Below are 14,237 nucleotides of genomic sequence, written 5' to 3'. Positions count from 1 at the left end.
GATAGATGGAGAGAAAAATGGAAGGAGATAATCTAATTTGAACGAGATGGGCATCTAACAAAACACACTAATAACACGGCTGTGTAAGAAAAATTAACATGCCATTGTTGGTGAAACTATGAATGTCTTTAGATTCGTCTAAACCACACTATTAATTAAACATTCATTAGAAATTGAATGCAATAAAAATAGTCTTGCAGTCTCATGAATATAACTCGATTGGTAGGAATATTGCATTTTATATGTAGGGCCGGAGATCGAATCCGGAATCTCCTACTTATTCACCTCAAGAGGTGAATTTCTAATCATTGAACTACTTGACAAAAAAAAAAGGTCTTGTAAATATTGATCATGACCTATTAATTTTCATTCTGAAAGGCTAAAAGCATGATACTGCAGCACGAACTGAACTAAACTCATCACACTCCAGAATTAACAGACATGCGGAAATTATTTATGAACATCTCCAGAATTCATCAACCCCATGAGAAACTATTGAAGTATTCAAGTAAATTTTCCTTGTGTATTTGAAGACAAATAATAAAGTTACAGATAGGACACTTCACAAGCAGAGTCCAGTGCCCCAAAATTAACAAGTTTTGTTCCTTCAATCACCCAAGAACATTAGCTTTCTCGAGACTATAATAGACAAATAAAAGCACTTAATCCCAATGATTTGGACAAAAGTTACATAAATGAAAGCTTTCAATCTTTTGAGCGAGACCTTGCGTCAAAAAAATCTCTTGACCAAGACCACTAAGGTACAGAATGTACCAAAGGTCACAGAGCTAAACAAAGATACAAGATAAATACTGAAAACTGATGCATCTTGCTATTCACACTAGAACCTAACCTAAGTTAAGTTTGCACAATGGTGGTGGGGACTTAGAGGTTGCGTCCTTCCTTTCCATAAATACGCTGAAGCTCGCGTGTTGCTGCTTGAAATGATTCTGAAGAACATTGGAACGAGTTAAAAAACGGGATCAGTGTCATGCCAAACAATAAAACTCAACTTTTCCTCTACAGGCAATAGCTTGTATGTGCTTAAAAGTGGAGAGATCAGGAATTTCTTTACCTTTCCAAATTCGAAATGCTTTCTGATTTATTGGTGCACCAAAAATAGTTTGGATTGTGTCAAACAATGAATTTTCAGGGGTACTCCTCAATTCCTGTACTACTTGATAAATGGTCTTCCCATTCTCAAAATAAATGTGATTGTTTGGATGCTTCGATTTGCAACCGGCGTGCTTTTCAAACTCAAAAGCATTCAGACCCTAATAATATAAAGCATCAATCAATACGTAATCTCCAGGCTATAAGAATTTTGAAAACCATTATTAAGGAGTTTGGTCAGAGTGTATACCAATGAATTACTAACCTTAGAATAGTTACATGACTGACACCCACAAAGATAGGTAGAGCCTTTTATAATTCCACGAAGTTCCTTCATCCATAAAGGAACATAATTATAAAGCAGCATTTTAAATTGAAATAATTGACAACAAAGACCAAAATTTACCTCTCGCGACACTGAGACATACTTCACCGGAACACCATCAAGCATACCAGTAGATATCAAGCTCCTGACATTAGTAGGGAAGGTGTTTGGAGATTCTTTCCTTGTTGATTTTGTATCTTGTTTATTTTTGGACACAGATTCAGTTTTTTTTGTTGCCACCAAAGGAGTACTTGCAGCTACATTGGAATTTGATGCATCAAACTCTTTATCTTGACTTGTTGACATGTGAATTGATGATTGATTATATAATTGGTCATAGTCTCCAGCAGCCCTTCCCCCAGAGATAATGCCCCGTTCATCTGGAAACCCACCAAAAGGAATTATAGCCATAGGTTCCTCTTTATTATAGGATTCACCAATTGATAGGACTGTGTTATCTCCTTTGCCAAAGGGGGTACCAAATGATCTGATATGGGCATCCCCACTGCCATAGGCAAGTCCCATGTAAGTTACATTGCCATCCTTATCAAAGGCTTGCCCTATTGATCCGGATCTTGTCTCAACTTCCCCATTATAGGCTTGATGTAGACCACCCTTAATCTGCCTATCAAAATTATGTTCCTCTGGAGCTTGCATATCACCAGAATCCTTAACCTGATTGACTTTGACTTTCTTGATTCCCCCAAAATTCATACATGCTTCAGAATCTCCAGCAGGATGAGATATAGACAAGCCAAAAGATGGATCATGTACATAATGATTGGTGATCATCTTTGATCCGACATTAGAATCATCTCCCGAAACATAAGTATTTTTTTCAGTGAAATTGACAGGCCTAGTTTCAGACCCAAATAATCTATCAATAAATTGGCTTGGGACTGAATTAAAATTGTGATTGTTCTCCCATGGAGTAAAATTTACATTAGAAAATCCTGAACTAGATCTTTCATTTGCATCTTCTATTGCTTGCTTCTTATTTGGCAAAAAATCCCCTTCAGTAGCATCAATTACCCATTGATGAGGTCGTTTAGGTTCAACTTTGGAAGGATTATCAAACGGCGGCTCTCTGTCACTAACGTGTCCAGATCCTTTTACCATCCAGAATCCCTTGTTTTGTAAAGACTGCAGGAAAACAAAATCAGCAATGCTTCATATACATCTAAAAAAGTTTATTTATTTCAACCAATCTAACTGACATAGGATAAAGGAGGATAATTTTTTTTAAAAAGGCAACTCAGTGCTATAAGTTTCTCAACATGACAGAGTATAGGGTATAGGGGGAATGGCAACCTATTATTGCATTCTGTAAAATACAAGGCAAAAGGGGGATTAATTATAATTAAACCATTGCGTGAATTTCACAAATGGTTCTTTTTTTTTAGATGTTATTGGGTTATCTTAGACAATGATAAGGTTAATTATGATTATGACAGTACCGCATGATTAGAGCCTTACTAGTATGGATAGGTGAAGTCCTCGATGATTTCTCCCTCAAGTTCCAAAATGCCCTATGGGCTATAGAAGAAGAATTTTGTAAGTATGAAATGAGATAAAACTAATTTTTTGGTTATGTATTATTCTGATGATTTTTCACATTTCCTTTAGTAAATTCCAGAGTCTCAACCTAATGAATCCCAGTTGTATAGTAGAAAACTACTTAGCATCCCCAGCCCCTTTTCTTTTCTCTTCCATGCTTCTACATGTCAACTAGTATTAGAATCTAGTCCACCCTTAGTATTAGAACCTAGTTCTAATGTGGTTGATGCAAGAGCAGAGGTTAAAAATTTGATAATGTCTGCTAAAGGAAATAGGACTGTGACAATCCTAAAGATTAAAAAAGAAACAGCGAAGAAAAAGATAAATGTAAGGTTTGATTGTGTCACTCAACATGGTTGACTACAAGTTGCAAAAAATCTCTCATATATCCTAAACATTGAGTCCTTAAAATGGATTAAAACAGTTTAAATGTACCTCCCATGATCTATCCCTCAAGCTTGAGCCTCCTAATCAATTAACAAATTGATATGCTTTCCTAACTAGCTCATTTAGAAGTAGCTTTTTATGTAAGGTCCTTTATCACAAGCCGTTTTGTTTATCCAAACAGAAGTATGGTATATTTCATGATTAAGAATATATATTATTATTATCTAATTACATGAAGCATGTTATACCCTTTATGATATGCATTTGGCTCCTCTAAACTAAAGGGTTCAATTTGGAATAAAAAGTAAATGACACCAACTATAAATCAGAAAATCAAGGTATTGGATTCTAACAAATCTATAGTAGTTTGTTCTAGTCCTAGATGTACATGTATTTCATCATATTATCAACTTTTGATTTTTTCACCAAAGATCCCTCAATGTTATCTCTAAAAAATCCTCATGATAAGATTGTACAGTGTGTACCCCATCTCATTTGTGTACCCTTTATATATAGTTTATAGCAGCTTAATTCTCAACACTACCCCAAAAGAAAAAAGAAAGCATCATATTCATGAGCTCCTTGATTCCAATTTCAATACAATACAGTGAAACAGAAATTACAATACAAAATCTCAGCAAAAAAAAGAACAAGACAGCATCTAATTCGTATAGTTAAAACTTAATTACCATTTGATTCAACTTCTGGAAAAATCCACTATAGTTTTTTTGTTGAATTCAAGTAACAACGAAAAATCCTGCAACAACGAAACACAAAGCGAAAAATCCATGAGTGTTCACATAATCACATTACATTAATATTACACTTAATAAATAATGAAAAATCGGATACTACATATCAATCAATGGAATTGAATATACCAAACAAAATTCTTAGAAATTCAAATAAAAACAAAATTGAATATTACATTAGCTAATTTTCGAGCTGAAGAATTGAGAGTAAGGGTTACCTTAAAAAATGGTGAAAAATTTGATAGCATAGAAGGATCGGGAAGGTTTCAGGATCTGTGGATTCGGAGATGATCGGAAACCTAACCGGAGATCTGTACGACGGCGGAGAAGGGAGAAAGAGAGGAATAGGGTGTATGAGGAGCACTCGATCTTTTTCTCATGAAGGGGATGATAGGATGAACCTGAATTGAGTAAATCTCGTGGTTGGCTTTCTCGATGATATACACGTGTGTTTGTTAAATTAATCTGGACCGTTGGTTCTAAGGAGAAGTTTCATAGGCATTTAATTGGTTGGTAGGGGAAAGATGAGTGCTAGCAACACACTCTTTAACAAACACACTCTAATACATTCTCTTCTATTGGTTAAAATTTATATGGGTCCCATAAAAGTTACATGGGTCCACATTTTTTTATGGGACCCATGTGAATTTCAACCAATAAAAAAGAGTATGTTGAAGTGTGTTTATTAAAGAGTGTGTTGCTAGTATTATTCGTAGGGGAAATTATGATAGGATTGACAAGAAATGTCCACATAATAGATTGAAGGATTGATAAATAAAAGACTTAAATACATTTTTTGTCCTCTATTTTATAAAATATGCGATTTTGGTTTTTTATTTTGTTTTATGCAATTTTAGTTCTCATACTATTTTTTTTATAAAATGTACAATTTTTTAATCTCTTATTTTGTTTTGCGCAATTTTCATCTTCCTATTTTAAAAAAATTTAGACATTTAGTCTTCCTTTTCATTTGACCATCCCTGGTTCCACTGCATAGGCCTCTAGCATACATCAATAAACTAATTGAAGAAAAATAATGAAAAATAATTGAGTAGATAATTTCCAAAAAAAAAAAAAGCTCAAATGCTCTATTAAATTCTAATAAAACAAATTTACAAAAATTTATAAATTAAAATTTACAAGAAGCTATGTACCAAAAAAAAAATTAAAATTTACAAGAAGCTCTGATTTAAAACAAGTATCATCATATTAAGTGAAGGTACTTAATGCCTCAAAGAAAAAAAGGTTAAGCTCCTTAAGATCATTCTCGTAGGGTGTCAAGTTCAAATCCAAGCAAAAACGAAATCTTTTAGGATCATGATTATGAACTTGTCCTGTTCTATGCTTTCTCATGTGCCCTCCAAGAGCTTGTCCAATTGCAAATTGAAGCCCACAAATAGTACACTTATGCATCTTATGCTTCATATTTGTTCTTAAAGAAAGGTTTTTGGTCATTACCTTAAGCTTATTGTGGCTTGCCCTATGACCCCCAAGAGCTTGAAATGAAAGGAAAACCTTATTGCACGTCTTGCACTTAAAATCACCACTCTTCAAATAATTATTTGTCAAGTCTACGTCATTACTCACTCTCTTCATGGTTTCAAATCAAGTATTGCACTAAATTAGTGACGTTTTGTTTGGAAATTGAAAGTATCTAAGATATATATAGGTTTAAGAGAGTACGTGTTTAAGTGTTAAGTGCAAGATATAGTGTTGCTCTTGTTTTTCCTTTGTAGTGAAGGAATGAATAATGTTTAAAGTCATCATTATTAAGATAAGATGTGATATTGTATATGATTTAACGTGTTTTAGTATTGGATCATAGCTAAGAAAACGTTTGCGTGACCGTGTATCAATGCCTCATTTTGTTTCTATTTGTCTGTTATGAACAATCCAAATGAAACTACTAGTATGTAGTATACTAGTAGTCAAAGGAGAAATCACGACACAAATGAATGAATAAAGGAAAATGAGATTAACAACGGTGTAATATTTAAATAGTGTTACACCGTTTAAGTTTTAATAAACATAAATTTTATAAAATTTAAAATTTATGTTTGAATTGAAAGTTTATATTATATATTCACGTACTCGCCAAAGAAATATAAAATTATTTGATATTTTATTGAGACTCGCCAAACTTAATTGTGTTCAATAAAAATAAATAAATAGTAAATTTTGATAGATCTTAATAATATATGGAATGATGTTAAATTTCTTCACAAACTTACATGAATTTTGTAAAATTTAACGGTAAATTTTGTAAAATTTATATTCGTTAAATTGTTATTAAGCATTATAACATTATTGAAATGCTAGTCCGTATAATCTGAACCACATACAAGAATTTGCTATAATACACCCATCAGTAATGCACACCCATCCGCAAAATATAAGGATTATATGCCATGTCCTTATACCATAATTTTGTAGTATTATCTCTTCAAATATATGTACAAATTTGCAATATTTTGTAAATAATTTTATAAGTTTTTTTTTTTTTTTAAAGATCCTCACTATTTTTGGATTGGGGCCTCTACCTTTCACTCTAAGTTTCTTAGAAAAATAAAATAAAATTTATGTGGTTAGAGGCTTAGAGCATATAGTAAATTTTCTTTCTCCTAAATTTACTTTACTATATGTCCACATCTCTAGTTTTATAATTTGTGTTTTATCTTAAATATTTCTCTCAAAATCCTCCACACTACTTAATTAACTCTCACTGATGGATAATTTTCGCAAGTGAACGAATTACCACGTAGTAATAAAAAATATCGATCCACAGGGATTGTGTGATTAAACGAGTCTAATAGTGTTCATAAACATGATGCAAAGAATACACATAAATTGGGGGTTTGGTTTGAATGATGTGTTTGTACGAAAATGTTGAGAAATCAATTGATTAAGAATGAGGTTGGATCGTCGACAATTCCCTAAACAATAGTATTCACATGCAATTCAATTGTATCGTAATGAATCACTCGAATGTTACAACTAGATCAACAATATGGTGAATCGCAATCTCTTGTCAAAATCCACCCTATCCTCTACCGATACTTCTCCAATCTCTTGGATGGAAGCTACCGGTAGCGGAGTATTTGAAAGCGCGTTGATCGTATGCTACATTCTATGTTTCAATCTCTCGACCGAAAACACTCAAATGCACAATGAATTCAGTTCTGATTTCAACTCATACTCTCGTACATAATTAAAATCTAAGTTCATTGCAAGATTGATCAGAAATTGTAAAGCATTAAGGATAGAATTTCATTGAATAACATTCATAAGAGAGAGAGATTCAATACAGATACAATTGATTACATGGAATACATTAGTTTAGTTCCTCATCATGATCCAACCTCAATGGAGATCTAGCCTCTCATCGTGAAGTAGCTCAATTCTTGCTCCAACTTCAAGGAATCAACTCCCATGATGTTGAATGCTTCCAATCTAGCCACCCTTAGCCTCTGGAACACAGGATCAGTCTTCAAATCGTGCCTGGAACTCCCAAGATCAAGATCAGATTCCCAAATTTTCCAACCCTTTTTCAGAAAAACAGAATTCCTTATATAACATCGCAACCACGCCGCGCGTCAGATCTATCACGCCGCGCGTGGTTGCAAATCCATCAACTACGCCGCGCGTGGTAACGGTATCACGCGGCGCGTGATCAAGTCAGAGAGCAAACCAATTCCTGAACAAAGCTTCACGCCCGCGCGTGGTCAGGTGTCACGCCGCGCGTGATCAGAGTGAAAACTTGGCTCCCTGTGATCTCCATCACGCGGCGCGTGATGGGCTACGCCCCCAGCGTAGTGAACATCAGTAATTTCTTGCAATTTTTCCTGTTTTCTTGCAAAACAAGTAATCAAGTTTCTGATTAGATTTCTCTTATATTTATTGCTAAAAACCTACTAAAAAACATTTAATGTTGCTAAAATAGGCATGGATTAGAGAGTGTGACGATCTGTCATCACTCACAATAGGTCTTCAGATGTACAAATAAATTGATGGTAACTCGAGTCACTGATTGTGAAACAAAAACAAATCATGTTGCGTTTTATCTGCTACATGAGGATCCAAATCCGAAGAACTCCTAATAAAAAACAAAAAAGAGTAAACCATGGCAACATGTGTTTGTCAGGCCCCAACATTATTAATGCTTGTTATTTTTTGAATGACTATCCATATGTACCACCACCCATGTGGGATGCAAAATGCCACAGTTAAATTATGTTCTTAGCTTTGGCACTTTCCCTTCTTACGGGACAATACATAGCAACATAGAATATCCTGAATTTCCAATTCTATACTCCTTTATTTATGATTCTCAGCTTAGATATCTCATTTTACTAGGACAACCAGCGGTCGAGATGCATTGAAAAATGAACTGCAATCGATATGGTCGAGCAGCGAGTAGCTTCTAGTCACCCTTGTATCTTAAGTCTTAACACTAGTGGTATATACCGTGAGAAGCAAATAAATGCGCAGATACTCTTGTAAAGAAGGAAGGGTCTTAGTTTCATAGTTTAAGGGTTTAAGACTAATATAAAAACTATGAGATCTTTGTCGTGTGCAATATTTCTCCAACGCAGGATTCACTATTGCTGGCAAGTTACAAGACCATACCGCAACTTTTCTCATGATCATGCCACGCAGTAATGGAAAGTTCCAAAGGCAGGTAAGCATATCATCATGACCAGAATAAATCAATTTTTGCACTCATTCATTTCCAATGGTCATTTCAGTTTAGCAGTTCAGCCCAATCAAATGAATCACCAATAGTGCTGACCAGTAACTCATGATATCCTAATCTAGTCAATACAACAGATGGAGTACTTGTGATAGTTCCATTGTGTTGCCATTGGTAAAGTAGTAGTACTAGTACAGTAGTATAAATGTGCTTAAATATCTTGTTCAAGATAAAAAACGTGGATTGCAAGTAATCCAAAATTCTTTCAAGGACATTGCTGAAAACCTGCCAAACTAATATAGAAATTTTACAGGTTTTGTATAGTATAGAAATACTAATATAGAAATTCTTTAGGAGTAGTATAGAAATTTTGAAATTACTAATGGTGTTTGGTAGTAGCAATTGTTCTTTGAGAGGTGTTACAAATCATTTGTAACCAATAATTGTTGATAGTACTTAAAAATGCAGAGTTAGCTTTCAAGTTCGGATATAGTTTTGGATTATCATTATGGTCAGGCAGGATTGAAAATTTAAAATGCCATTGTCAAGACAAAGAAAATCAAAACATTAATTAATTTGTGAAAGCAGTTAGATAAATTTGGTGATAGAAAATTGGACTGGTGTGGAGAGAATGTGAACAAAGGAAAGTTTAAACATTTATGTTTATATATTATATGTTCCATGTGTGAATAAACCCAGAAAAACGGCTACAGAATTTTTATCAGTTTACAGATAAGGAATCAAACAAGCCTAATTTGGAAGGGCTCAACTTGATAATCAATAGATTAAACTTAAGAATATTAGAAAAACATTTGTTCAGAGCCAACTAAGAGTGACAGTGGATTGGAATATATCAGTGTTAAAGAAAAACTAATTTAATTCAATACTTTTATTTTCATCTCATATGAAAAAAGATATTTAATAGCCTAAACAAATCCCATTTCCCATCTTTCAAAGTCAAATATTAACAGTAAAAAAGAGTATAAATTAAAAATAAATTACCAGTTTATCATATTTCCCATCTTTCAAAGTCAAAGATAACAGTGAACTTTGATTAAAAAAAAGAGATTAACAGTGAACAAGTCTATTAAAAATTAAAAAGCAATTACCAGTTTATCTTACTTGTGAGACTTTCCATGAACTCTAATAAAACAAAGTAATACTAGTAATAATAATAAAAGATTAAAAAAAAAGGCAATTATCACCGCCACAAAAAGCCAGGAAAGGAAACAGAAAACAGTTGTTACAAGCACAATTGACTTTTGGCCAAACCCTAAAGATCAAAATGGACAAGATCTACAAGCTAGTATTTTAATCACATTGCTAATCCTTGCTTAACTTAATCTGTCCATAGTGCTGTGCTGTGTCTGTGACTTGCAAATTTCAAAAGCTCTAGGTGGAAACAAACACTACCCCTACTTAATTAGTACTTACCCTATCTTATCTCTGTCAATATTATACATAACTCTAATTTAACTTCTTTTAGCTCTTCTCAGTAGTAATAAGCTACAAACTTCCATGCTGTCCCTCAAATCTTTTGCTTCCATGTTGACTACGGCTAACATTGTCCATGCTACTGGAAGTACCCTCTTCTTTCTTTGTTGGTAGTGTCTTCGACTTCCTTGGTATGCATTTTGCCCGCACCATATCGCCTTCATGTTCCATGATTTGCATCCGGGAACCGCTGCAAACCGATACACAATCCAAACTTTAGATTAAACCGCATTATTGATACAACAATTTATGCTACTGTCACAAAATCAATCACCTCAGCTTTTAATCATCTTCATCATATTACATTTTGTTAGATGACAACAAACAATTAAAATTTGTATACTAGCATGCATATGGGCCGTCTGTCCGGTTTTATATAATATGCCAAAATGACGGTGCATTATTGATGAAATGAAAGTATAAAAAGCAATCAGAACAAAGTCTAAAATGAAATAGTATCTGAAATCAAATGTATTGAAGATTTGGAGCACTCATTGCCCCGACAGAAATTCCATTTTTTATTCATCCACTTCCCACTGATTTGTACTTATAGGGGGGCAAACTGGCAAGTTAATCTATGGAAAATGAATGAACTCTTTGGATGCTTTAAATTAGACCCCACATACAGTATCTGCCAAATACTAACTGGGGCCAAAGTAAAACATGAGGAATCAATGTCAATAGTTACATCATTATCTAAATTTAGAAAGTTATAATTTATTCACCATCCATATTGGCTCCAAGATGTAACAGGAGAAGCAAGCAACTGTCTAGTATCAATCAGCTTTCATGTAAATGTTACACGGCAAAAACAATTATAGCTGGCTGATAGCTTCTCCTTTGTGTACATTAAACAAAATCCAATGCTCAAGCCAAGACACAGAGCAAATTTATGTATATAAAAGTAAAATAATAATAATAATAACCCTTGAGCCATTACTTTCAGCCAGATGAAAGAAGGAAGAGAGGAGGCTACATGATGAACAACATCAGATAATTCTTTTAGAGTAACTTATAATGTTCTAAATTGGGACCATTTCTGAATGTTTATGTCATATGATATGTTTAGATGAATGATTTTGTATAAAATGTTACCAAAAATGAATTAAATGGTATTGTTAGTTATTGTTATAAGATAATAATCAATTTCAAATATATACCAAAATATAGAATTAGCACTTCAAAATCATCTATCCAAGCATAACTGTTGCAGTGACATCTTTTGAGGTAGACTAAAAGATTACTTCACTAAACAGGAAGAAGTTAAAGTACAGAATTATACTAATCTGACCCACAAAACCATATACAATAATAATAACATAACAGTATAATTTTAAACCTATAATCTGACCTACAATATAAAATATTACTATTATTTCAAGTCCAGCAACATTATTTTATATGATCTTCAATCTCAAGATGCTTTCAACGTCTCAGAAGCACAAACATATGCTTAACCACAATATTTATATTGAACCAATGCACCTTAATTGAAACTGTGTTATATGAATGTCAATGTCTACAGTCTCCAATGTTGCTAATTACTAGACAGCACAAACTTTATTCCACAAAAGGATTTCAACGATGTGCATCACATCACATGTAGTATAAACATTTACTAATTCAATACCACTAGTATATCTCTATTTTTTTAGTATTAATAATCCTCGGGTTTGAGATAAAGAGATCATGTAAATAATCACAAAAAATTGTTTCTACCAAAAATCATTTGAGTTCTCCTAAATCTTTCATTAGGCAAAACTCATTAAGCACTAAGCTCAATTACTTGGTTTATTATATCCCATGAAGCTCAGACACTTCTCATGTTAGGCGTGTCCCGTGTTGGATATGTGTCAGTGTCGGACACTAACACCACACTGATACTTATAATTAAGTTGAATTATGTAATTTTTCAAATTATTATCGATGATGTTAACATGTCAGTGTTTGGTGGATGTGTCCATGCTTCATAGATTATATCTCTATTTTGATAATCAGATTTATTTAATTGCTATAAAAAAGATAGTACAGTATTAAACATTAATCAAACATTACCCTTCAATCTAGCACAAAATAACATTGGAGACAGTTAAGCAAATCAATGTAAAACAAAAATGCAGCAGAAAAAAGTTTATGATACATACCTATCTGCATTGTACGAAGAGGACCTTTTGAATGCAGGAGCTTCAACTTTTTTGGTTTCAATCAAGCTTCCACTAAAATACTCTTTATCTTCCAATCTTACCCTATTCAAATCAGGAATTTCCACCAATGTCCCCACTTCTTTTCCCACATGATTCCCTCCTCCGCGGGGCAACCTAGACTTATAGTGCCCAACCAACGAGAACCGTTGATCTTCACCTGAACTAGCCCCACTTCCACTACTCTCCTTGAAAGACACCGCACCGCACGATAACAATTGCAAGAGTACCGATGAAGCTCTCATCCTTCCACTTGGACAACTCTCAACCGTCGGATTCTCCTTAACAGGAACCGAAGATCTTAATCCCAGCCGTCCATCTACTTTCATCAATGTTCCCAATGTTTCTGGACTTGAATCCGACGGTGGAGGCGAGATCTCTTCCCTACTCAGTTCCGTACTCTGAATTTCATCGTTTTCAATTTCATTCTTCTCTTTCTCTTCTTCTTCATTTTCCTTCACAACTCTCCTCCGTCTCCGTTTATCCTCCGTCTGAGTCGACGCGTTAGTGGCGACATTTCCAACCGAGTCACCTAACGACTCAGACTTATAAACTCGGTACTCGTTTAAGTCAATCGAACTCCACGACTGATTACGCCGCCTCGTAATCACCACCGGAGAATCAGATTCTTCTTCCGGCGGTGTTTGTACGGTGGTTACGTGATCGAGAATCTCAGATCCTTTGAGAACGTAATCTTGCCCTTGCGTTGGGTAGATGAAATCATTCTCAGATAAATCATGCCAAACGAAACCGTTTTTGTAACTCCTGAGATAATTTATCATTATCAATAATCAATAAATAAATAAAAAAATACTAACAAAAACGAATTTGAAAATTGTTTGTTTAAAACGGTACCGTTTAGAGGACCATGAGTACATAGTAGCCATGGCTTTCCCACGGAGAAGGTTCAAGCGAATGATTACATCTGAAAAACAGAGAGAGTAATTATTATTTTTTTTTTTAAGTTGGATGGATAAGTGGGATGACCGGAGTTCGAATGAGCAAATATTAATATTAATGAAAGAATGAAGAAGTTGTAACTAATTTGAATTGTGTGTGTACCTTTGAGGTAGAGACCGTGAGGATCGGAGAGAGGGACTTCCATGAAATGAGGGTGTTCGAGGTGGCCGTTACGGGAGAGATAGTAAACGACGGAAACTTTTCTGGGAGTTTTGGGTTTTGGTTCGGTCCAAACTTTGGTTCTTTCTGGACTGATTTCTCTGGAAGTGGCTGTTCTTCCTCTGAAACTGGAAGACATTTCTGTTGTTTGAAAAAATGTGGATTGGGAAGAACAGAGTGAGTTAGTGAGATGCAATAATGAGATAGTAATGATGAGGAAGAAGAAAGCGATGTACCGAGGCAGCGGGAAAATTGAGAAACGAATCAGAGTTTGAGCAAACGGGGGGAGAGAGAGAAGATGGGTTGGTTGGTTACTTTACTTGGTTAGTTGGAGTTCAAAATGTTGAATTAGATTTTGAAGAGTTTTTATAAGAAAAAATAGAAAGCATGGTACTACAACAACTTTAGTCAAATGGAAATATAATTTAAATTTGAGTCAAATAATTTTATGAGATGTTTTGGTTATTTTTTCCTTTTATTATTAAAATTGTTAAACGGTTTGTAATTTTATAAATGTAAAAATTGCAAATTTGAAGGTAAAATATTTGCGCTCAACGAGATACTAAAATCGGTTGATTTTGATGGTGAAGTTTGAGTTG

At 34.1% G+C, this 14,237-nt stretch overlaps 2 protein-coding genes across 3 annotated transcripts; both read right to left on the bottom strand.

Annotated features, from left to right (window-relative positions):
* Positions 1–501: 501 nt before the first annotated feature.
* On the bottom strand, positions 502–4,591 carry LOC123918512. 2 transcript variants are annotated; one of them, XM_045970582.1, is made up of 6 exons: positions 4,353–4,591; positions 4,072–4,139; positions 1,520–2,581; positions 1,379–1,444; positions 1,076–1,274; positions 502–950 (listed from the first exon to the last, which is right to left on the bottom strand). In XM_045970582.1, exons 2-6 carry the CDS (start codon positions 4,072–4,074, stop codon positions 886–888), a joined length of 1,395 nt encoding a protein of 464 aa, XP_045826538.1. In that variant the 5' UTR covers positions 4,075–4,139; positions 4,353–4,591; the 3' UTR covers positions 502–885. The 2 variants fall into 2 exon arrangements, with proteins under 2 accessions (XP_045826538.1, XP_045826537.1); XM_045970581.1 differs by having other exon boundaries at positions 1,379–2,581; positions 4,353–4,548.
* A 5,434-nt stretch (positions 4,592–10,025) lies between these two features.
* Positions 10,026–13,978, bottom strand: LOC123918513 (protein SOSEKI 5). The gene is made up of 4 exons (XM_045970584.1): positions 13,582–13,978; positions 13,375–13,444; positions 12,463–13,284; positions 10,026–10,508 (listed from the first exon to the last, which is right to left on the bottom strand). The coding sequence occupies exons 1-4, from the start codon at positions 13,775–13,777 to the stop codon at positions 10,331–10,333; spliced, it is 1,266 nt and encodes a 421-aa protein (XP_045826540.1). The 5' UTR covers positions 13,778–13,978; the 3' UTR covers positions 10,026–10,330.
* Between the last annotated feature and the right edge of the window lie 259 nt (positions 13,979–14,237).

The sequence above is a fragment of the Trifolium pratense genome, linkage group LG3, assembly GCF_020283565.1.
Source record: "Trifolium pratense cultivar HEN17-A07 linkage group LG3, ARS_RC_1.1, whole genome shotgun sequence".
NCBI classification, from domain to species: domain Eukaryota; kingdom Viridiplantae; phylum Streptophyta; class Magnoliopsida; order Fabales; family Fabaceae; genus Trifolium; species Trifolium pratense.
The sequence above is the reverse complement of the archived record's forward strand: the minus strand, read 5'-3'. Positions and strand labels throughout refer to the sequence as shown.

What these genes read in the sequence shown, in the direction of transcription:
- LOC123918512 (XM_045970581.1), bottom strand. An exon ending in AGTCATGTAACTATTCTAAG is followed by an intron (nt 1,275 to 1,378) that starts GTTAGTAATTCA and finishes TTATATTATTAG; the next exon opens with GGTCTGAATGCTTTTGAGTT. An exon ending in AGCATTTCGAATTTGGAAAG is followed by an intron (nt 951 to 1,075) that starts GTAAAGAAATTC and finishes AATGTTCTTCAG; the next exon opens with AATCATTTCAAGCAGCAACA.
- LOC123918513 (XM_045970584.1), bottom strand. Translation starts at nt 13,777, where the DNA reads ATGTCTTCCAGTTTCAGAGGAAGAACAGCCACTTCCAGAGAAATCAGT. An exon ending in TCACGGTCTCTACCTCAAAG is followed by an intron (nt 13,445 to 13,581) that starts GTACACACACAA and finishes TCTGTTTTTCAG; the next exon opens with ATGTAATCATTCGCTTGAAC. An exon ending in TCTTCGTACAATGCAGATAG is followed by an intron (nt 10,509 to 12,462) that starts GTATGTATCATA and finishes ATCGGTTTGCAG; the next exon opens with CGGTTCCCGGATGCAAATCA.